Source organism: Stigmatopora nigra, chromosome 21 (assembly GCF_051989575.1).
Source record: "Stigmatopora nigra isolate UIUO_SnigA chromosome 21, RoL_Snig_1.1, whole genome shotgun sequence".
Lineage (NCBI taxonomy): Eukaryota > Metazoa > Chordata > Actinopteri > Syngnathiformes > Syngnathidae > Stigmatopora > Stigmatopora nigra.
The window spans coordinates 4,153,311-4,177,541 of NC_135528.1; the positions used below are offsets into that span (position 1 = coordinate 4,153,311).

The 24,231-nt window shown below is 41.9% G+C and overlaps 2 protein-coding genes and 2 long non-coding RNA genes across 5 annotated transcripts in view; 1 reads left to right on the forward strand and 3 right to left on the reverse strand.

The window, feature by feature from the left end:
- Nucleotides 1–238: 238 nt before the first annotated feature.
- LOC144215287 (uncharacterized) lies at nucleotides 239–1,218 on the reverse strand. Its single transcript, XR_013330384.1, has 3 exons — nucleotides 1,144–1,218; nucleotides 1,014–1,063; nucleotides 239–303 (listed from the first exon to the last, which is right to left on the reverse strand). It is a non-coding gene; the product is annotated as an uncharacterized LOC144215287 (long non-coding RNA).
- A 97-nt stretch (nucleotides 1,219–1,315) lies between these two features.
- Nucleotides 1,316–1,927, reverse strand: LOC144215286 (uncharacterized). The gene is made up of 4 exons (XR_013330383.1): nucleotides 1,817–1,927; nucleotides 1,695–1,730; nucleotides 1,552–1,615; nucleotides 1,316–1,462 (listed from the first exon to the last, which is right to left on the reverse strand). It is a non-coding gene; the product is annotated as an uncharacterized LOC144215286 (long non-coding RNA).
- Nucleotides 1,928–10,230: 8,303 nt separating this feature from the next.
- On the forward strand, nucleotides 10,231–11,914 carry LOC144214741 (mediator of RNA polymerase II transcription subunit 30). Its single transcript, XM_077743376.1, has 5 exons — nucleotides 10,231–10,468; nucleotides 10,748–10,990; nucleotides 11,090–11,248; nucleotides 11,322–11,411; nucleotides 11,488–11,914. Exons 2-5 carry the CDS (start codon nucleotides 10,760–10,762, stop codon nucleotides 11,581–11,583), a joined length of 576 nt encoding a protein of 191 aa, XP_077599502.1. The 5' UTR covers nucleotides 10,231–10,468; nucleotides 10,748–10,759; the 3' UTR covers nucleotides 11,584–11,914.
- The window catches only part of ext1c (exostoses (multiple) 1c), a 39,507-nt gene continuing 26,293 nt past the window's right edge, over nucleotides 11,018–24,231 (reverse strand). Inside the window, exons 4-13 of one of the 2 annotated variants that reach the window (XM_077743374.1) lie at nucleotides 19,238–19,331; nucleotides 15,905–16,012; nucleotides 15,457–15,576; nucleotides 13,798–13,930; nucleotides 13,615–13,733; nucleotides 13,066–13,161; nucleotides 12,849–12,935; nucleotides 12,627–12,787; nucleotides 12,335–12,506; nucleotides 11,018–12,192 (exon numbers count right to left, since the gene is read on the reverse strand). In XM_077743374.1, the coding sequence (XP_077599500.1) occupies nucleotides 12,004–12,192; nucleotides 12,335–12,506; nucleotides 12,627–12,787; nucleotides 12,849–12,935; nucleotides 13,066–13,161; nucleotides 13,615–13,733; nucleotides 13,798–13,930; nucleotides 15,457–15,576; nucleotides 15,905–16,012; nucleotides 19,238–19,331 (1,279 nt within the window). In that variant the 3' untranslated portion in view covers nucleotides 11,018–12,003. Of the gene's footprint in view, nucleotides 12,196–12,334; nucleotides 12,507–12,626; nucleotides 12,788–12,848; nucleotides 12,936–13,065; nucleotides 13,162–13,614; nucleotides 13,734–13,797; nucleotides 13,931–15,456; nucleotides 15,577–15,904; nucleotides 16,013–19,237; nucleotides 19,332–24,231 lie in introns of both variants that reach the window. The other variant, XM_077743373.1, reaches the window with a different exon arrangement.

Sequence of the window (24,231 nt, forward strand, 5' to 3'; positions counted from 1 at the left end):
CGCATTGCATCTTTCACACACCTCAAATAAGTCCCATCGGTGAAAATGAACCGCCGTCTGGGAAAGACCGGTCGACAGAAAGTATATGGTTATACATCTGCTAACTTAATGAACAATATTTTATTGCATTTGTCAGCACCCAATGTCCAAAGGATTTATCCAGCCAGAAATTTATGATTGTTGCCATTTGGAGATCAAGTATTGACAAAAAGACAAACCTGCATTGCAACTTTTACATACCTCAAATATTATTTCTTATTTGGCAGCCATCAGTGAAAATCAACTGCCATCTGGGATGAAGAACTGTTAACAGACATTCAATACTTATACATCAGCTAACTTACTGGACAATATTTTTTTTTGCATTTGTCAGCACCCAATGTCCAAAGGATTTATCCAGCCAGAAATTTATGATGGTTGCCATTTGGAGATCAAGTATTGACAAAACTTGAGACCGACCTGCATTGCTTTTTTTACATACCTCAAATAATATTTCAAGTTTGGCAGCCATCAGTGAAATTCAACTGCCATCTGGGATGGAGACCTGTTAACAGAAATTACATGGTTATACATCGGCAAACTTAATGGACTATATTTTATTGCATTTGTCAGCACCCAATGTCCAAAGGATTTATCCAGCCAGAGATTTATGATGGTTGCCATTTGGAGATCGAGTATTGCCAAAAAAATTACAAACCTGAAACACATTAGCGAGCTTCGTCACGCCAATGCATTTACTATAAACCTCACCAAATCACTTCATCTTTAGCTGCCATCTATGCCCAATAGGTTATGATCACCTACCATCGAGGATGTGAACCGTCAACATAAAGTACATGGTTAAACACCGGCAAACTTCATCTACAATATTAGTGCATTTGCCAGCACTCAATGTCCAAGGGTTTTAGCCAGCCAGCGATTTATGATCATCACCACTTGGAGATCGAGGACAGGCAAAATCAACATTAAAAACATTATGGATTACTCCCCATACCTTTCTAATTTTTCTTTACCTTTGGCAGCAATCAATGTCCTATCACTTAAAGTGATGAGGTATGAAGACCTGTCAACAAAAAAATAAATTAGTATTGTTATACATTGATAATATTAAACACATTTCTAATCTTTTAATATATACTTAACATGTGGCGGCACTCCACGGCCAAGCGATACACAATGTATTTACAATCTTCTGCCATTGGGGATGGTAAACTGTTGACACATACTGCAAATCAGCCAACAATCTACAACATTTTCACCTTTGGCAGCACTCGATATCCAAGGGATTGACACAGCCAGAGATTTAGGATCGTCGCCACTTGGAGATCAAGTACTGTCAAAATATTAATACTATTTGCTAACTCCACCTTGATTTATACATACCTCTGAAATAATTCTTTACCTTTATAGGATATTAATGTCCAATCGGCTACAATTCCCCGTGATAAAAAGGGATGGAGAACTGTCAAAACAATAAGTATTCCTTGTTTTACATTCACAATACCAAGTCAACTTCTATATCTTTTAACAACTTAATCTTTGGAAACACACCCTGTACAAGCAACAGAGCAGGCCAGTCATCATCTTCAATCATGTGCCATCAGGGGCTCCAGAACTGTTCCAAAAAAGTATACAGTTAGAGTATAATAATTGTTATTTCCATTTTAAATATACAAGATAAATTTATACTTAACCATTTGCCGCTCTTATGTCCAACTTCTTTACATCTTCTGTATTCGGGGATGGAGACATTGCAAACATTATCATTGTTATACATCAGAAATATTACATGATTTGAGCATTTGCCAACACTCACTGTGCAAGGGATTGAATCAGCCAGAGATTTATGATCATCACCACTTGGAGATCAAGGACTGTCACGAAAAATAGACAAAAATATAAAGACATTAGCAGGGTTGGCTGCATATTCAAACTAAATATACAATTTTAACTTTACCATTGGCAGCTCTCAATATCCAAACTGGACATCTTCTCAGAGACGCTTCACCAGATGAGATGTCCGGGAACAAATCAGAGTCTTCTGCACCATAATGGTTACACCTGGGAGACGAATATAAGAAAATCATTCAATTTTTTTTTTATATTACCACCAGAGTCTTTTCTCATAAAGAAAATACACCCACAAGATATTATATTGAATGACAGACGCATTTTACGCTTCCGTTAAACAGATTCCGCCGTTGTCGGCCCGTGGCGCGCACCCGGGTGAGCTGGCTGACCCTCACCCGGTAAAAACGTACTCTATTCAAACTTTGGGAAAAGAGCTTAATTTTTGTTAGCTCTTGGAGAAAACTTGATTTCCTCATTGGGATCATGATGTGTTTCTTTTTTTTTTTTTATACACTTCAAGTCCATGAGCATTAATAAACTTGTACTTAACTTGCTAAAAGCGGCATCCGAGTGCAATTTCTTACGTTCATCTGCGGCAAACACATCACACCTAGAACACACAAAAGATTGTAGTTGAATGACCTTGAATTGGCAACGGGTCCCTTCTCAAAAGGGGATAACACATCAAATGTATTTTGAAACCCCGTAGAGAGTGACAAATTTGGTTCAACTTGGCCGCTTTTGGCCCAACTGGACCATTGTTGGCCCACGACCGGGTGAGCTGGCTGGCCCTCACCCGGTAATACCTAACACTCAATTAAGAATTTGGAAAGATGCTCAATTATTTGTCACCTCTTGGGAAATTTTTAATAATGGAAATGTCAATTTCCATTTTTAATGATGCTTAAAACCCATGTAAACACTGACAAACTATTTTACTTAACTTGCTCAAGTAGTATCTGGGTGCAACTCCTCATGGTCATCTGCAGCACCTAACATACACCTAGATGAAGAAACACCAAAAAGATTGCGGTTAGATCACCTCAAATTAGCACCAAGTCCCTTTTAACACACACAAAAAAATATAAAAAAATTCTACCCTGAAGAGAGCGAGAAATTTGGTTAAACTTGGCCATTTTTGGCCCAAGACCGGGTGAGCTGGCTGGCCCTCTCCCGGTAAAACCGAACACTATCAATTCAGAATTTGGAAAGAAGCTCAATTCTTTGTCAACTCTCTTGGGAAATTTTGAATCCTCCTTATTAGAATAAAGGTAATGCCAATTTCTATTTTTAATGACACTTTAAACCCATGATTATACTATTATACTTCACTTGACAAATTGGTATCTGGGAGCAAATCCTCATGGTCATCGGCAGCAAAAAAAATCATGCAGACCTAGATGAGGAAACATACCAAAAAGATTGGGGTTAAATCACCTGAAAGTGGCACCAGGTCCCTGCTCACATACAAAAATTATGCAACCCTGAAGAGAGTGACAAATTTAGTTAAACTAGACCATTGTTGGCCCTCGACCGGGTGAGCTGGCTGGCCCTCACCCGGTAACACCGAACACTATCAATTCAGAATTTGGAAAGATGCTCAATTCTTTGTCAACTCTCTTGGCGAAATTTAAATCTTCCTTATTGGAAGAGAAGTCAATTTCCTTTTTAAATGACACTTCTAACCCATGATTAAACTATTATACTTAACTTGCTAAAGCCGCATCAGAGTGCAATTCCGTATGGTCATCTGCAGCAAACACATCACACCTAGAACACAAAAGATTGTGTTTGAAAGACCTCAAATTGGAATCAGGTCCCTTCTCAAAAAAGGGATATCACAACAAATGTATTTTTAAACCCCGTAGAGAGTGACAAATTTGGTTCAACTGGACCATTGTTGGCCCACAACCGGGTGAGCTGGCTGGCCCTCACCCGGTAAAACGCTAACACTATCAAATAAGAATTTGGAAAGATGCTCAATTGTTTGTCACCTCTTGGGAAAATGTGTATCTAGAAAACGTCAATTACCATTTCTAATGATGCTTAAAACCCATTTAAACACTGACAAACTATTATACTTAACTTGCTCAAGTAGTATCTGGGTGCAACTCCTCATGGTCATCTACAGCACAGGTAACATACACCTAGATGAAGAAACACCAAAAACATTGCGATTCGATCACCTCAAATTAGCACCAAGTCCATTCTCACAAAAAAAAAAAAAAAATAAAAACAATAATTCTACCCTGAAGAGAGCGAGAAATTTCATTAAACTAGACCGGGTGAGCTGGCTGGCCCTCACCCGGTAATACCGAACACTCAATTAAGAATTTGGAAAGATGCTCAATTATTTGTCACCTCTTGGGAAAATTTGGATCAAGAAAACGTCAATTTCCATTTTTAATGATGCTCAAAACCCATGTAAACACTGACAAACTATTATACTTAACTTGCTCAAGTTGCATCTGGGTGCAACTGCTCATTGTCATCGGCAGCAAATAAATCACGCAGACCTAGATGAAGAAACATACCAAAAAGATTGGGGTTAAATCACCTGAAAGTGGCACCAGGTCCCTGCTCACATACAAAAATACATGCAACCCTGAAGAGAGTGACAAATTTGGTTAAACTAGGCCGTTGTTGGCCCGCGACCGGGTGAGCTGGCTGGCCCTCTCCCGGTAAAACCGAACACTATCAATTCTGAATTTGGAAAAGACCTCAATTGTTTGTCTCTCTCGGGAAAATTTAAATCTTCCTTATTGGAAGAGAAGTCAATTTCCTTTTTTTTAATGACAGTTAAAACCCATGATTAAACTATTATACTTAACCTGCTAAAACAGCATCCAAGTGCAATTCCTTGCAGTCATCTGCAGCAAACAGATCACACCTAGAACACACAAAAGAATGTAGTTGAACGACCTTGAATTGGCAACGGGTCCCGTCTCAAAAGGGGATAACACATCAAATGTATTTTTAAACCCCGTAGAGTGACAAATTTGGTTCAACTTGGCCACTTTTGGCCCAACTGGACCATTGTTGGCCCACGACCGGGTGAGCTGGCTGGCCCTCACCCGGTAAATCGCTAACACTATCAATTCAGAATTTGGAAAGAAGCTCAATTCTTTGTCAACTCTCCTGGGAAAATTTAAATCTTCCTTATTGGAAGAGAAGTCAATTTCCTTTTTAAATGACACTTAAAACCCATGATTAAACTATTATACATAACTGGGTAAAGCAGCATCCAAGTGCAATTCCTTGTAGTCATCTGCAGCAAACAGATCACACCTAGAACACACAAAAGAATGTAGTTGAACGACCTTGAATTGTAAACAGGTCCCTTCTCACAGTAATCACACATCTTTTTTTTTTTTTAAAACCCTGAAGATTGACAAATTTGGTTAAACTTGGCCGTTTTTGGCCCGCGACCGGGGGAGCTGGCTGGCCCTCACCCGGTAAACGCAAACACTATCAATTCAGAATTTGGAAAGAAGCTCAATTCTTTGTCAACTCTCTTGGGGAAATTTTGAATCCTCCTTATTGGAATCAAGATAATGCCAATTTCTATTTTTAATGACACTTTAAACCCATGATTATACTATTATACTTAACTTGCTAAATTGGTATCCGGGCACAACTCATGGTCATCTGCAGCAAACAGGTGATGCCTAGATGAAGAAACAGCAAAGAGATTGTGGTTGAATGACTTCAATTTGGCACCAGGCCACATCTCACAAAATACAATATAACAAACAATTATACTGAACTTGCTAAATTGGCATCTGGAAGGAAATTATCATGGTCATCTGCAGCAAACAGGTCATGCCTAGGTGATGAAACACAAAATAAAAGATTGTTGTTTAATGACCTCAACTTGGCACCAAGTGCCTTCTCACATTCAAAAAAAAACATGCAAGACTGAGTGACAAATTTGGTTAAACTTGGCCATTTTTGGGCCGCGACCGGGGGAGCTGGCTGGCCCTCTCCCGGTAAAACCGCACACTATCAATTAAGAATTTGGAAAGATGCTCAATTCTTTGTCAACTCGCTCGGGTAAATTTGAATCAAGAAAAGGTCAATTTCCATTTTTTTTTAATGGCAGTTAAAACCCATGTAATCATTGACTAACTATTATACTTAACTTGCTAAATTGGGATCCGGGTGCAACTCCTCACGGTCATCTGCAACAAACAGGTCACGCACACCTAGATGAAGAAACACCAAAAAGTGTGGTGGAATGAACACAAATTGGCACCAGATCCCTTCTCACATACAAAATTTCATGAAACCCTGAAGCAAGTGACAAATTTTGTTAAACTAGACCATTGTTGGCCCGCGACCGGGTGAGCTGGCTGGCCCTCTCCCGGTAAAACCAAACACTATCAATTCAAAATTTGGAAAAAGAGCTTAATCTTTGTTAGCTCTTGGGGAAAACTAAAATTTCTCATTGGAATCATGATGTCCGTTTCTATTTTTTTTTAAGCACTTTAAGTCCATGAGCATTAATAAACTTGTACTTATCTTGCTAAAGCGGCATCCGAGTGCAATTCCTTATGGTCATCTGCGGCAAACACATCACACCTAGAACACATAAGATTGTGGTTGAACGACCTTGAATTGTCAACAGGTCCCTTCTCACAGTAATCACATCAAAATCTTTTTTTTTTCTTTTAAACCCTGAAGATTGACAAATTTGGTTAAATTTGGCCATTTTCGGCCCACGACCGGGTGAGCTGGCTGGCCCTCTCCCGGTAAATCCGAACACTATCAATTCAAAATATGGAAATAGAGCTTAATTTTTGTTAGCTCTTTGGAAATTTTGACTTTCTCATCAGAATCATGAGGCCGAGGCCTGCTTCCTTTTTTTTTTTTTTTTACTCGTAAAATCCATGAGCATTATTACTTTATACTTAACTTGCTAAAGCCGCATCAGAGTGCAATTCCTTATGGTCATCTGCAGCAAACAGATCACACCTAGAACACAAAAGATTGTGTTTGAAATGCCTCAAATTGGAATCAGGTCCCTTCTCAAAAAAGGGATATCACATCAAATGTATTTTTAAACCCCGTAGAGAGTGACAAATTTGGTTCAACTGGACCTTTTTTGGCCCACGACCGGGTGAGCTGGCTGGCCCTCGCCCGGTAAACGCAAACACTATCAATTAAGAATTTGGAAAGATGCTCAATTCTTTGTCAACTCTCTTGGGAAAATTTAAATCTACCTTATTGGAAGAGAAGTCAATTTCCTTTTTAAATGACACTTAAAACCCATGATTAAACTATTATACTTAACTTGCTAAGGCAGCATCCAAGTGCAATTTCTTGTAGTCATCTGTGGCAAACAGATCACACCTAGAACACACAAAAGGTTGTCGTTGAACGACCTTGAATTGGCAACAGGTCCCTTCTCAAAAAAGGGATAACACATCAATGTATTTTTTGAACCCCATAGAGAGTGACAAATTTGGTTCAACTGGACCATTGTTGGCCCGCGACCGGGTGAGCTGGCTGGCCCTCACCCGGTAAAATGCAAACACTATCAATTAAGAATTTGGAAAGATGCTCAATTGTTTGTCAACTCTTGGGAAAATTTGTATCTGGAAAACGTCTATTTCCATTTTTAATGATGCTTAATACCCATGTAAACACTGACAAACTATTATACTTAACTTGCTAAATTGGCATCTGGGAGCAAATCCTCATGGTCATCGGCAGGTAATAAATCACACGCAGACCTAGATGACGAAACATACCAAAAAGATTGGGGTTAAATCACCTGAAAGTGGCACCAGGTCCCTGCTCACATACAAAAATACATGCAACCCTGAAGAGAGTGACAAATTTGGTTCAACTTGGCCGTTTTTGGCCCACGACTGGGGGAGCTGGCTGGCCCTCTCCCGGTAAAACCAAACACTATCAATTCAGAATTTGGAAAATACCTCAATGGTTCGTCAACTCTCTTGGCAAAATTTAATTCTTCCTTATTGGAAGAGAAGTCAATTTCCTTTTTTTAATGACACACTTAAAACCCATGATTAAACCATTATACTTAGCTTTCCAAATTGGTATCTGGGTGCAACTCCTCACGGTCATCGGCAGCTAATAAATCATGCGGACCTACATAAACATACCAAAAACATTGTTAGATCACCTCAAATTAGCACCAAGTCCCTTCTAACACACACACAAAAATTCTACCCTGAAGAGAGCGAGAAATTTGGTTAAACTAGGCCGTTGTTGGCCCGCGACCGGGTGAGCTGGCTGGCCCTCTCCCGGTAAAACCGAACACTATCAATTCAAAATATGGAAATAGAGCTTAATTTTTGTTAGCTCTTTGGAAATTTTGACTTTCTCATCAGAATCATGAGGCCTGCTTCCTTTTTTTTAACTCTTACAATCCATGAGCATTAATACTTTATACTTAACTTGCTAAAGCCGCATCAGAGTGCAATTCCTTATGGTCATCTGCAGCAAACAGATCGCACCTAGAACACAAAAGATTGTGGTTGAATGACCTCAAATTGGGATCAGGTGCCTACTCACAGGGATAACACATCAAATGTATTTTTAAACCCCGTAGAGAGTGACAAATTTGGTTCAACTGGACCATTGTTGGCCCACGACCGGGTGAGCTGGCTGGCCCTCACCCGGTAAACGCAAACACTATGAATTAAGAATTTGGAAGGAAGCTCAATTCTTTGTCAACTCTCTTGGGGAAATTTAAATCTTCCTTGTTGGAAGAGAAGTCAATTTCCTTTTTTTTTTAATGACACTTAAAACCCGTGTCAACATTGACAAACTATTATACTTAACTTGCTCAAGTAGCATCTGGGTGCAACTCCTCATGGTCATCTGCAGCACCTAACATACACCTAGATAAAGAAACACCAAAAAGATTGCGGTTAGATCACCTCAAATTAGCACCAAGTCCCTTTTAACACACACACAAAAAAAAAAAAAAAAAAAAAAAAAAATTCTACCCTGAAGAGAGCAAGAAATTTGGTTAAACTAGGCCGTTGTTGGCCCGCGACCGGGTGAGCTGGCTGGCCCTCTCCCGGTAAAACCGAACACTATCGATTCAGAATTTGGAATACACCAATGGTTCGTCAACTCTCTTGGCGAAATTTAAATCTTCCTTATTGGAAGAGAAGTCAATTTCCTTTTTTTTTTTTAATGACACTTAAAACCCACGATTAAACAATTATACTCAACTTGCTAAAGCGGGATCCGGGTGCAACTCCTCACGGTCATCTGCAGCAAACGCGTCGCGCACGCCTAGATGAAGGAACACCAAAAAGTGTGGTGGAATGAACACAAATTGGCACCAGATCCCTACTCGTATACAAAAAAACATTCAACCCTGAAGAGAGCGACAAATTTGGTTCAACTCGGCCGTTTTCGCCCCGCGACCGGGTGAGCCGGCCGGCCCTCTCCCGGTAAAACCGAACACTGTCGATTCAGAATTTGGAAAGATGCTCGATTCTTTGTCACCTCTTGGGAAAATTTGAATCTTCCTTATTGGAATCTAAAAATGTCAATTTCCATTTTTTAGTGACACACTATACTTAACTTTCCAACTCGGCATCTGGGTGCAACTCTTTATGACCCTCTGCAGCAGACAGGTGATGCCTAGATGAATAAAAACCAAATAGATTGTGGTTGAACGACATCAAATTGACACCGAGTCCCTTCTGACATACAACAACGAATCATTTTTTTCTCGATTTTAAGCTTATGCGGGCGACAAATTTATTTCTATAAACTTGACCGGGAGAGCTGGCTGACCCTCTCCCGGTAAAAGCGAATTTGGAAAAGAGCATAATTTTTGACAGCTCTCTGGGAACATAGTGTCACTCCCCGTTGCAAATTGAGAATTGACAAATTTCACGACGAGGTTAAGATCAACATTTCATCCATACTTGACTCGTTTGAGTGGCTGGGTGTCATCGGGGTGATGATATCCGACAGAGGGGGCGCACCAAAACATTGGGTGAATGACACCCATAGGCACTTCTGACAATCACGACGGGACCGACGGCAAAAACAGACACTTGACGGCAAATGCAATTGAAAAACCACCGCATGTTACAACGCATCGAACACTTGTGTTTGTGAGAAGGCGCAGTAGGAACACGCACACTTTTCTTACCTTGGCAGGTGCTTTTGCACGGATCACAACAAAAGCGGCCGATGCAGTCGAACAGACTTGGACTTGGGCGCAAGGAAGCAACTGAGTTGCCAAAGACAACTTTGCCAGTGCAGATCGAAAGCCGAGCTTTTGAGAGCTCTAAACTTCGATAATCTGTACATGGACGCCAACGCGTTTAAATGCGATCCGGTCGAGATCACGTGACGTTTGGGGAGGTAACGCGAGTCGAACGTCGACGTGATTTTTGATGTCGTTCTAAATGTTTGCCCCTAGACAGCAGTGGTGTTCACTCTCCACTCGTATTCTACAATCCGAACGCCGCAGAAGAAGAGTTTGAATGGTCGCCGTCCGCGAACGCGCACCGAACGTCTCTTGTTTGGAGTTATTTATTCGTACGAAACGGCACTAGGTGGCCGATCCACTATCAAATTGACCCTCCGCGGCGAAGTAACGGGGCCTCGGAGTACGGTACGTACGCGCGAACCGCCCGCGACGCGAGTTACACATCACGACCGGTTTGTAAACACGCTTCTTTGTTTGGCTAATGTCGGCACGTTAGCATCGGAGGCGCGCAGCCGTCAAAAAAACGCACTTGGGTCGTTTTTAATCATCTCGTACGACGCTGCTCTGTCGCATCTTTCTTTGTAGTGCACCGACATTCGTTACGAGACCGTCGTATGTAACGATGGGCTTCACATTAGTTCCGTATTAAAACCAGAGAGTTAACTTTAGCTATCGTGATCCCAGCTCGGTGTGGCTATGGCAGCATCATTACCGCAGAAAGGGGGCGTGGCGGGGATGCCTCCTCAGCAGCAACAACCCCCTCACATGGCCCCCGGCGGCACCGTGGGTGCGGGTCAGCAGCCAATGCCACCCCAGGGTGCCCTCAGAGAGATCTCCCCGGTTTTCTTGTGTCGGATCGGCCAGGAAACGGTGCAGGATATCGTCACGAGGACCATGGAGATCTTCCAGCTCACTCGAGGCACTCAGGTGAGAAAAATTGATGCGACTCCACGGTTACCACGGCGATAAAGGTTTATTGGACCGACTGTGAATGACATCCATTGTTTTTTTTTTTGTTTGTTTCAGCTTCCCAATGGCGTGACTCAGAGTCAGGCCATGTACCAGGATCGTTTTGGGAAACTCCAGGAACACCTGAGGCAGTTGGCTTTACTCTTCAGGAAGCTCCGCCTCCTCTACGAACGCTGCGTGGAGATGACGGCCGACCTGCGGGAGGGCCCCGCCGAGGTCGCCCGCGACCCGCTCGAACGTGCCAGTTTGCCGGTGTTTTCCGCCCGCCTCACTTAAAACGTGTCCGCAGCTCGTGCCCTACGTCGGAGAAGAGCCGGTCAACGTTAGGGTGGAGCCGTGCGGTCCTTCGGTCCACCGGGAGAGGAAAGAAGTCCTGGAGGTGATCTGAATTATAAACAGACGTATGTTATTATTATTATTATTAGAAACTATAATTACGGCCCCTGCGTTTGCAGAAAGTCCGTCAGAAGAACCGAGAGATGAAGGTTCTCATGGATCAGATGAGGGATTTGCTGTGGAACGTCAACGCCATGTTGACCTTGAGGAAATGATCCGTCCGTATCCACCTGCCGGCTGACCGTTCCCGATCGTCCCACGGGAGGGCGGCAGAACTCTTTGCGTCGAAATGAATTCTATCGATTTGGACATTTACTGCGTGTGCGTATCCAGAGCCCGGTGATTTTTATTTTTCGATCCACCCCTCCCCAGGAATTAAGTTAAAAAACGTCTTCTTCTCGCCACGGTGAGTCCGGCGCCATCTTCCGGGAAGCGCAAAACGCGGCAGCTACGTTCTGTACGTCTCAGGTTTTTTTTGTACTGTGAGCTGTGAGATGGTCTTCCTCGCCGCCCTGTCGTTGACATTAAATACTTTTCTCAAACTGCCATCCGTCTCCTTCAATGAACTCGAGTGCGTACGGTCGAAGATTGTTTTATTTGTTTTCCGGTTCACCTCGTACTTTTCACCCACTCGCTCACGCCCTCTCGAGATCTTTGTACTTCTTTCGGAGGACCGACACCTGATCTCTGAATAGGACGGGGTCCAGGCGAAATTGAGAGTGGACCAGGGGCATGTAGCCAAACCAGCCGGCAAAAGTGTTGACGCATTCCTGGCGCTGGTTGAAATGCTCCGGGTTGGCCCAGGGGACGTTCTTGTTGGTGGTCTTCTGCCAAAAAAGATCAAAATGGGCCTTATATTATCATTTATTATTATTTTTTACTCATTAGACAAAGTCATTTGGACTAAACGCTATTAAAAATAAATGAATACTTTATGGTCACAAGCCGTCCGTTGTTTTCGGGTACCTGTGGTCCGGGCGACTCCTTATACTGCTTCCTTTGCGCGACTTTGATTGGCGGCAGGTGGGTGACGGCGGAAACCAGGAAGTTCATGAGGATGTCCTCGCAGTTGGACGAACGATCCACCAGCGTCCTCAAAGACTGCGGCAGGTAGTGCGAGAACAGGTGGTGGTAATACCTGTGGATGAGATGGAGGGGGAAACATTCAGTTACTCTTGTAAGGTCTACTTTTTGCCGGTAAGTCGGTATATCGGTCGCTGCCGTTGTTGTAAAAGAATCGCTCCTAAAAGCCTGATACCTGTGGTAGAAGGCGGCGCCGGTCAGGACCATGGAATATTCATTGGTCCATTTGGATGTGTAGCCCCAAGCTTGCTTTAAAGGATCCCAAAAGTGGCTGCGGGGCGGGTAACCCACGATCCGATCCGGAAAGCTTCGCCACACCAGGAAGGCAAAGTTCACCTGCGACCACGTTACGATTCAATATTTCAAACACATCTCACGTGTGACGCCATTCGCAGACCTCGCTGGTCAGCAGAGCCGCGTCCTCGTCCAGACTGAGCACCGCGTCGGTCTCTATGGCGACGTGAGGCAGAAAGCGACTGGTGGTCTGCAAAAGCACGGCCGCGTTAAATCCGCGGGCTCGGCGATGATCTCGTTACGACGAGCGAGCTTTCGCCGAGGCTGCCGTAAATAAAACGCTACGGAACGATGGCTGTGGACAGAGAACTCGCACCTACCTTTCGCTTGCCGTCCGTTATGGTGAGGGGGACTGGCATGGGGGGCCATTTGCTGCGACTGGGTGGCGCTTTCTCGCTGTTCCACAGGATGATGATCTGGAGGAGGGATAGCAAACCATTCAGAAAAAAGATAAGAGATCTAATCCATTCAGTACTTCGAGTCTTAAAAGATTTGACCTCTACTGCCGAAACACCGTCTAATCCGTTGGTCAAAATTGTTTATATATTGCTTGACATTTAAATACTTTCAGACGTCCCTAGAAAAATATTCTATGAAAAAAAGTTTGCCACGGCTCATAATGGCTTGGTAAGATGTTTCCTTATCATTTTAATGTTTTAATGACATTTTAGGGGAATTAGTATGTTATATATTATATTGTAACTAACTATCATGGAAAAAGTAAATTCCTTTCATGGTGAGTAATACTAAGAGTTGTGAATGAATTAAACTTATATAGCTCAATTCAATCCTTTTATGGCTTTACCATTTTACAAAAAAAGTTCCTACCTACACATCCCTAACTTCAAATCACCTTAAAGTCTTCTTACCTGCGAACAATACTTGGACTTGGAAACCACCTGAAGCAATTTCATGATGGGCTGCGACTGCGAGACCAACGGCGAGACCGCGTGGATGACCGCCGTAAACTCCAGACTTGGACTGATCCCTAAAACGCACAAGCATATAGATTTTTACCCCTTACCGTACATACTGTGTGCAATTTTCCTTACCTAAGCCCAGGTAGTAGAAAGGAAAATGCGCCAGGTGAGTGGAATATTCCGGCAGGGCCAGTAGACCCCCGGGTAGGGAGTTCCACGTGTATTTATTCCTCGATATGTGAGAAAATACACGATCTTTAATGATCTGGCAAAGGGGAGATAAAAAACAACAGTTTGAAAGGTTATTTGGATCCCATTGGTGCACTTCTCATTTCCACCGATGGGAGGTTCCGTACGGCGTCCACCTCGAGCTGCACCCGCGCGCAGCTGTTTCCCGTGGGGAAAGGTTCCCCCACTGCTTTGCGCTATGTATATAAGCAGCTTATCACCAACCTCCAGAACCTTCCCTTTATTATCTCGAGCATAAATCCCCAGCAGTAAACACACTGGGGGCAGGCAGACTTTGCTTTTATAAACACGGATGCGCAACGTGAGGCAGAATTCACAGTGAAAAAGAAAGGGAAAAAAAAAATTCGTAATATTACAAGAATAAAATGGTAAAATCACCAGAATAAAGTTCTATGTCGGGGGTAGGGATACCTATGGCTCGGGAGCCGCGTGTGGCTCTTTTGATGGGTGCTTATGGCTCTCTGCTAAACTGTGAGCTAAAATCTGGACACGATGTCTAGAGTTGCTTTCATCTTCCAGTTTTTTATTAAACCTTTTTGCATGCATCCCATTGATTAGCATCAGGGTAACAATTTTGTCAACATTATTCTGAGACTTTTTCTACTTTAAAGGCATTGAAATGACTAAAAATTCACATTTTTTCCTGTATTTTTACTTGTAGTAAATTCAGAGTATGGCTCTCAATGAATAACAATTGGAAATATGAATTGTTTATGGCTCTCTCTCTCAAAAAGGTTCCCGACCCCGGTTCTATGTTGTTATAGTTTGAGGGGAGAAAAAGTTGCGGTACGACAAGAAAAATAGCCTTTTCGTTATGCGTGTACTGTAATTTGTAGCCTGCGTTAAAATCGGTTTCACAAATTATAAATCCCTTTTGCAAATCTAGTACATGGAATTATTATCAATATAATATTATCAATACAACGTAAAACTTCCCGCTATTCTTATTATTTATCTCTACTTTAATTTCCTAATAACTTTTTCCTCATCATTTTTCTCACAACGTTACATTATTTTTAAAATTACGATTAATGTGACATTTTTTCTCGTAACGTTAATTAAGGCGACGTAGTATCGCGACTTTACTCTCGTAACACTACAACTATTCCTATTATTCTCTCAATGATGTCACTTTCATCTCCTGATAAAAGGACTTTCTCCTTTCCTTTTTTGGGCCTTAAAACGCCAACCGGGCGTGTACGGACGGGCATGACTACGTCTACGCCTCAAGGTGGTCTCTGAGGCCGCGGGCGTGTCAGGTACGTGCTTTGAAAATCGGCCTCTCGCCTAAAAAAAGAGGGCGGAACAAAGACGCCAAAAAGTAGAGAAGAAGGAAAGGAATGCGGGCCTATAATCAAAAGAGAGAGTCGTCTAATTCAAACGGAAACGTCTCCAAGAAAAGCGATGTCGGTCCTACGTGCCCCGTAAACGGGGTGAAGGATCGCCACGGAAACGTCGTATTTTTGGCGGCGGGGCCGCCTTCTCTTTGCCTAGGTTGATTCTTAAACTGAATCGGCGCAATAAAGTCAAAACAAACTTTACCTCCAGAGTGGTGAGGACGATTTTGTCCACGGACGAAAAGTAGGCGTCCCACAACATCTGCGTTTGCTGTCTGAGAGCCAAAACCCGCTCATTTCCGATGGCTCGCACCGTGGATGGCACCTGAAAACCCCAAAACAAATTTAATTGAACTCTTTGCAAACTGTTGATGGATATCCCATTTATTAAGGGAGGGTTGGCAGTGAACCAGTTAAAGCGGGCCGCTTTAACGTCGACTTGATTGCACGTGGGCAAGACCGTTATAGATACAATACGTAGATTTTTTTTCTATAAATGGATTAAAAGAACTGGATTAAAAGTCCTGAATATTCAGTTTTTTAGAGATCTAAAACAATGTTTATTTTAGCTTTTTTTATATATATATATATATATTTAGAATTTACAAAATGATTTTTGTACTAAAAACATTGATTGATTGTTTCAGTTTCACCTGTAACAGTAGCCTCTCGTCGCCTTCCACGACGGCCTGGTTCCACTGTATGACGTCAGAGAAGGGCAGCTCCCAACCGTTGCTTAGCAACACGGGTACGCACGCCGCCTAAATACAAGATATAAAAGTCAGAGGATCGACAATAAACTTGCACCGACAAACATTTTGGACGGCATTATGTTCCAGCCGAGTACCGGAAATACCATTTCTTTTTGTTAAGGTTATGCAGAATTACTATGTATAAACACATTTAATTTGACACATGTTGTGGTTACGATTTGAGGAAATTCTTTCATTTATTTCTCTTGAATTTTTTAACGCTTCAATTTCAATCCATACTTTTTTGGGGGAACTGCTAGTGAATATTTTTCCATTTGTTTCATTACATACATACATATACATTAAATATACTTGTATTGTTATGAATAGAAGGCCTAAATGTGGAAATTATTATCCACGATTTAATGAAGTTTTCTTCCTATAGATTTTTATAAATAAAAAAGAAATGCTCAAAAATAGAGCTAACAATTAAGCTTGCAATTAACCCAAATATTATTCACTTTGATAATCAATGGTATAGTTCCAACAGACATGACATTTGGCATTTGACATTAAAAAAACTATAAACTGAATTTAGGCAACCCTGTTAGAATTTTTAAATATGCTGAAACAAACATTAGTCACTTAGCTCACGTGGCCCACCCCAGCAGTGAGTAACAACTTTACGACAGCCCACGGGTTTTCTCGAGGGACCTTTTAACGCACGTGAAAGTGGTTGGCAACGTGGACGTCGTGCGTGGCGGCGCCGACTCTTACGGTGGACTAATGAGCGACACTCGGGCGAGAGCTGGTGCGGAATAAGAAGCAACTTGGGCTACATTGGAGATGGAGATGACTTTTGATGTCGCCTCATCCGTCTGACTCACTGACAACTTTTTCGTGTCGCCGGGGGTGCGTGTTTGTCCATCATTTTCAATCTATTGCCGTTTCATTTCTGGACCGCGGCCCTCTGAAGTCACTTTTTTTCCGGGTACTCTCTCGCCTGTCAATAATTCTGACGGATGAACCAACTCTGCTATTTTTTTTTCCTTTCGCTGCACTGTAGTTACATACCTTTATATTTGTTGATTGTATCTAAAAATGGACAATTAGGAAAATCAATAAAAATGTATCGACTGTAAAAACTCAATGATGAGAAAAGGAGGGAACATCACAAACTTGTCATGGGATCGGATTTATCCCACCATTACATTGAGATAAATGGGCAATAAAGAAAATGGCTGCGATTGACTAACCGAACGACTAAACAATGCATCTTTTGTTTTTAACCACATTTAGTATTTCCATAGTACATTTTAGGAAATATTAAATACTACACAAAAGTGTGATCACCTCAATGACTACCGCAATTCATTTTTTGTTCAGAGGCACGTCGGCCTTGCAGATCTGGGGTCGTGAGTTCAAATCCGGGTCGCTCCACCCGCGTCTAGTTTGCGTGGGTTTCCCCCGGGTACTCCGGTTTTCTCCCACATCCCAACTTCACGTTAGATAAGTGGATCGTACGCTCTAAATTGCACGGCGATCGGCTAGTCGCCGATTCGGGGGGATCCCCCGTCTCGGGCCTGGCCGGAGTCGACTTGGATAGACTCCGGCACCCTCCCCCCGACACCCTGTCGGAGATAAATCGGTTCAGAGACTGAGACGAGATGCGAGAGCGGGCTAAGTAGTGGCGATAAAACACTGTCTGGCCTCCCCCCCAAGGGCTCTCCCACATTTCATCCCAGAATAGACCCGCTGAAGGACAGTCAAACAAATGGGAATACTCGTGCACGTCCTTCTGCGAGTGCGCGTCATCGACGGCCTCGGGTTGCGAGCTTGCGGGGCTAATCCAGAGGCAATCCGATCCGGGCCGTGGGGGGGCCCGGCCCCGAGTCCTCCCCACCCGGAGAAGGCGCCCCGGCTAAACCGGCGGGCGTCGTGTGGCCGTTTATAGACGTGGACTCACGCGCCGGTTGGATTGTTCCCGTGTATTTTGGAAAGGTCGTTAAATATGGAACCGCATGAGTAATCCGCAGTTCTCCGTGGGCTCGTAAATCGAGAGGGTGGAAAATAAATGAACAGAAAAGGCCTTCTTGAAAAGTGGCGTGAACGGAGAGGCGAAAACGAGGAGGAATGAGTGAACGCCGCCAAGTGCGGAATTGACTATTCGGCCTCCTTTTTATTCACGCGTTCAGCACACACAAGGCACACGCAAAAAAAAGAGCCGGGGGGAGCTCGGCAACCGAGCGGTTCTAAAAACAGCCACTACTCTTTCCTGTTCTGGTGCGAGAACATCCACTTGGGTGGCAGAGAGGAAAAAAAACGCCGCACGCACGCGCCTTGACTCCCCGGGCGCTCGTTTTTTCCCTCACGGACGCCGGTGGTTGACGAGCGCGTCGCTTAGCGTCGCTGTGCGTCGCTGTGCGTCATCGCCCGTTTGAATTTAAAAGGCCAACGCGCTGAAATGAGAATAATTTCAACCTAGTTTGGTAACATGAAGACATCATGTAAAAGATGTCTTTTGGCACAGAGTTGACACACTATTTTGCCTAGGACATGGCACCATTTTCACTATTTAATCTTAATCTGAACATTAATTTACATATTAAAAAGTAGCCACTCGCCCCTTACCAGATTAAAAAAAACATGATTTAGATCAGGGGTAGAGAACCTATGGCTCCGGAGCCACATGTGGCTCTTTTGATGGGTGCTTATGGCTCTTTCCTAAACGGTGAGCTAAAATCTGGACACTATGTCTAGAGTCGCTTTAATCTTCCATTTTTTAATTAAAGGGTTACACATGCATGTATCCCATTGATTAGCATCAGGGTAATAATTTTGTCAACATAATTCTGGGACTTTTTCTACATTAAAGGCAGTGAAATGACTAAAAATGCACACCTTTTCATGTATTTTTACTTCTAGTAAATTCTGTGTATGGCTCTCAATGTATAACAATTGAAAATATGAATTGTTTATGGCTCTCTCTGTCAAAAAGGTCCCCGAGTCCTGATTTAGATCATTTTAGTTAAGTCCTTTCTTTCTTTAAATATTACTCGTAGATATTATATTCAACTACATATTTAGTTTTTTCCTCCTATTTCAAATGAAATAATAATCTTTTTCAAACAAAAAAATGCAAATATGACTAACCATTTGAAAAATAAACATTTTAAAAGACACAATATAATATATTTTAAAAATTAAAAAATTAAATTAAAATATTTAAAAAATATCTTCTTCTTTTGGTATAAACGATAATTAAAAGGCTTTTTTACTTGCCCTTTTATTTACCTGCAAGGATTCGAGGAAGCGGAAGGAACCCAGGCGTCTACCTCGAGGCACGAGACAAAAAGTAGAGTTGTGGAGAAGCTCCTGGTAGTCGAACCTAAGAGAAAAAAAAACACATTTTCAATACTCTGTATTTCCTACAATCTCACAAACGTAGTACATTTATTTCCTCTCAGCGGTAAGGCAAAGTTCACATCGTCTATTTAACGCTACGGGAGCACCGACGGCAACAACGGCAATAAAATACTATCCAACTCCAGTAAATTGAGAGCAAAACAACTCAGTAAGCTATTGGCACACTCTTCTTTTGATACATTATATTTAACAACATTCACATGTCAAATAAAGCTCAGCTTTTGCGATTTAACCAGCTCAGCTTACAGTAGGTCCTGCAATAAATCATCCTACTTTTCTTTTTTCATCCACAGACACTTTAGCATTGCAAAAAAAAAATGCACATTGGAAAATGATGCCCATAAGCAAATATGGCCTACACATTGATTTGTTGCTTTCAAAAGAAAAAAACAAGACAGACATTTCCCTGCAGTGCCTCGGCAATACAATATTAGGGCGTGTTCCATCACCGCCTGCTCATATTTCATAAAAGTGCCCAAATGCAAAGTCCCTAAATCCATCAATCGCCCTTTAACAGTGACGGCTGCTTGGGAAATACTTGATTTGAAATTTCTCGGCATCAAATGGGAATACTAAAAGGTGGGTTGCGCTCGATATGATTCGTCTCTGTGACAATTACAACCTTTAAGGGCGAAGCAGACCAACAAGAAGAGTCTCGTGCCTCTAAATAACCTAAATAACGTACGGAGTTGATGCTCTGTTTTCTTGATCGTTGGCTAGTTATACTTTGCAGTTTTTGACTTAATGGTTGCTCAGATTTTTGCAATTTAACCAGGTTTAACCATTATTTGTTGTTGTTTGAGCATATGAACGAATACCTGTTCATCTGCTTACAATATTAATATCATCAACGTTCCAATATAGAACCGACAGGTGCTCGGACGTTTGGTCGCCGGTCAAATGGTAACAGAGAGTTTACTGTTGAAGCCGGCTCTCAAAGTTATATTCATGAGAGAGAGTTTCATATCTAAGAGAGATAATTTAATACCTAAGAAATAGTGTTTAATATCTAAGTACTGTTTAATATCCAAGTACATTTGACCGGTGACCAAAAGACCGGCGACCAAACGTAGCATCGTTTTGATTCTACTCTAGTTTCCAATCTTTACTCTAACAAATATCTGATACAATATTTACCTAGTCGAAAAAGTCATCGAAAAGTCACTGGGCGATTTATCACCATTAAACGGGGGCAGTGAACATGTTATTCTCCATCTTTTGAGTGTAAAGGTCCAATATTTAGCTCTATTCGACCTTAATCGCCTATTTATACGCGACATATTTTACAAAATGTGGTTAGATGGAATAGGAAAATACATAAAAAACAAATCACACAAAGAACCGTTAGGATAACAAGTATCGAAATATATGGCCGTATCGGTATACATCGGCGCAGACCTAATCCGTACGCAAACATTGCAAGAATGACACTCTGACATCGTGTGCTTCAGGCGAAATCATTAGAAACCTACGGCATACGTAAAACTAACTAACGAATGCCCGTTTCCTGTTTTCCCTATGACAAATGCGGTTAGGACCGAGCTGGTTAGCGTGACCCATTTCTGTCGGTGGTTGCTGTTTTTGTTTTTGTGCACGCCACGATGTTTGACTGCAGGTCATATCGTGATGCCGGTGGTGTGTGTGTGTGTAGTATTTGTGTATGGATGAAGATTTTCTTTAATGAGGTTACGTGCTTGGCTTCAGGCACAATTCTATTGTGTCTTGCGTCTAGATCCGTGTCAGAAACTGCAGTTTTGACGCAATAGTAGCATAAAGTATTACTACTCTTTTGTATTAACTGTAATAAGATCACGTAAATTGGGAGCTAATGAGTTAACTTACATGCACATTCACAAAGTTCATATCAAACATGTATTACTGAAGAAGTACCAGTAGTATCTGATTCATTTGAATCTGATTTTTTGATTAATTAGAAACTTAACATTTTAACTCTAACCTAAACAACACAGTATATTTTTTTCACCTGTCAAAGTGAAAAAAAAAATGAAATAAGTCCAACTTATAGGCCAGATAATACACCATACAGTAACGCAATATCCTTTTGCAGAGCCAGGAACATCATCGGGGACCCATACCACCCTGCTCACAATCTGTTCCAGCTGCTGCCCTCTGGCAGACGCTATAGGTCCCACAAAGTAAGGACAAATAGTCTTAAGGACAGTTTTTCCCCCCCACATCCATCAGGACTCTAAACTTGCGGTTGCACGACACACAGTCCCTTCTGTGTAATAACTTCGGGGTGAGGTTATATTAAAAAGATGTTTGGCCGGTGATCTGCCTCTTACTGGCTGACTGAAGGTAAGTGAAAGACAGTGATCCGCAATGGGGGGGTGACGCGATGTATCCATAACGGCAGAATGCCAAATTAGGAGTCCGAAATGATCACTTATTTGGGTCTTTTGCCGAAAAAGTGCACCTTATGGACAGGCACTACCGATTTCGTCATATGCAGTTTCTGACTATAATGACAATTAGGCTTTTGTTGTTGATGATGACAACAAAGCCTATGTCCAATTAGTATTATTATATGTCGACATGTTTTTGCTGCTTGACTCATTCACTAACAAGACTTCCAATCCGTGTTTCTCTGCCTTGATGGTGAAAGACGTCCCATTCAATTTTACCATTGCTCCTAATCTTCCCAGTCAAAATGGATCAGACGTCTAGCTCTGTTTACAGCAGCTAATACGATAAAATATTTCCTCTTCCCACATTTCCATCTCCTGGCCCGGGTTTTTACAAGAGCGCAGACAGACGTGTACAGTAGGACACATCGATGTTGTTGCCACAAGACACACGGCAGAACACAGCGGGATTGCTCTATTTTTGTCACGGCACCAAGCTCGGCGTGATAGCAGACGGATCAAAGCTGCCGGGCGTCCGATAAGGAAGCTTGCCCTCTTTTTGCTCCTTTTCTAGTTTTAACCCGCTTCTTAACTTCCTTCTGGTTTCTCCCATCTTTCTCTCACATTGCAGTCGGTCACCTTAGAGCAGGGGTCGGGAATCTTTTTGATGGAAAGAGCCATAAACAATTAATATTTACTGATGTTATTTCTTGAGAGCCATTCTCAGATTTGAATGGTAAGAATACATGAAAATGTGTGATTTTTTGGTGATTTCACCACTTTTAAAGTACAAAAAGTCTCGGAATTATTTTGACAACATTGTTATGATGTTGCTGATAAATCAGTACCGGGGATATATATGCACGCATAAGAGTAATAAAAAACAAATTATGATTGAAGAGGTGGTAGAAGTAGGGTCACAGTTTCCATATTTTACCTCACAGGTTAGTGGAGAGCCATATGCACCCTTGGAAATAGCCACGTGTGGCTCCCGAGCCATAAGTTCCCTACCCCTGCCTTAAAGACTTGTTTTTTTTCAAGCTAAGGAGGGGAGATATAAACCGGATGGAAGTTAAACGCAATGCAAAATATGAAATACTTTTGTTGTGTAAGTGGATTTGTCTTCTCAGCTACATTAATTCCACAATCTAAAAGGGTGACAAGATTGGTATGAAGATGAAGTAGCGAGCATGAAAGACGGTAAGCAAAGAGCGATGGAAGGAGGTGGCTAATCCGTCCATCTGTTACAAGAACAGGCAGCGACTTCGTCGTTGGAGGACGCTTCCTACGTGGGCATAACAGCTGCGGGATAGGATTTAGCACCGGGATGCAAATTCACTCTTTTTTTTTTTCTTCCTCCGGTTGAAGAAAAATGAAATTGAAAAACGATGGAAGTGAGGAAAGAGAGAATTTGCATTGAAGGCTTTTTTTGTTGGACAAGCATCGATTAGACTATTTTCATATGTTATATAACATGTTTGTCACAGGTATGATAGAATACACAGTGAATGATCATGTTACAGTCAATGCATTGAATTGAATGATTTTAGATATAATATTTATATTTGTTTTTAATAAATGGATTAAAAGAACTGGATTAAAATTCCTGAATATTCATTTTTTTATAGATCTAAACCAATGTTTATTTTAGTTTTTTATATATATTTTTAGATGTTACAAAATTATTTTTGAAATAAAAATACAGAATAAATGAATTAAAAAATTACAAATATTTATTTATAAGAGGGAACATTAGGAATTTTAATATACATATGAACTCTTTATTTTAATCTGATCCTAAAACAGAAAGTCGGCACTCATGATTTACTTTCCCGGGCCGCACGAAATGATGCGGTGGGCCAGATTTGGCCCCCGGGCCGCCACTTTGACAATTCTGCTTTAGATAAATTGGAGCGGATTGTGTACAATGCAGTCACAAAATTGTCTAAAATCCATCCTAGGCCCCTCCAATTGACGACTACAGTATAGTTGTTAAAAGAATGGATAATGAAATATAACATCAGAACATCATGCTACTCTACTCCCACCAATGAGATAACCTTCTCTAGATATAATAGCAATTTCTACACTATGAAAAAAGACAAGACATAATCCTAATCCCCACTCTCTTAACCCACAAACACACACACACACAATGGCATAAACTCATTCCCCGTTCTTTGTCTTTACGGACTTCTCTGCCTCCATCTCCCATTAATTACACGGAGAACCAAAGGACTAAAGCCGTGTAATCTGAAAAGATACGACCCCACTAGCGGCTCATCCCTTAACACTGTTACTCATACCTCAATCCGGCACTCACCGACGCACGATAGAATTGAACCCGCGAGTGTTGTCATCCGTGTCGTTGAAAAAGTTCCCTCGCCTTTCCCTAAAAAGTGTCCACGTGGTCACTTGAAAAGTGCACTTTGCGTCCATTCGCTGCCAAATTTTTGAAGCGCGACGCGGATTATAGCGTCGATAAATACCGCATGC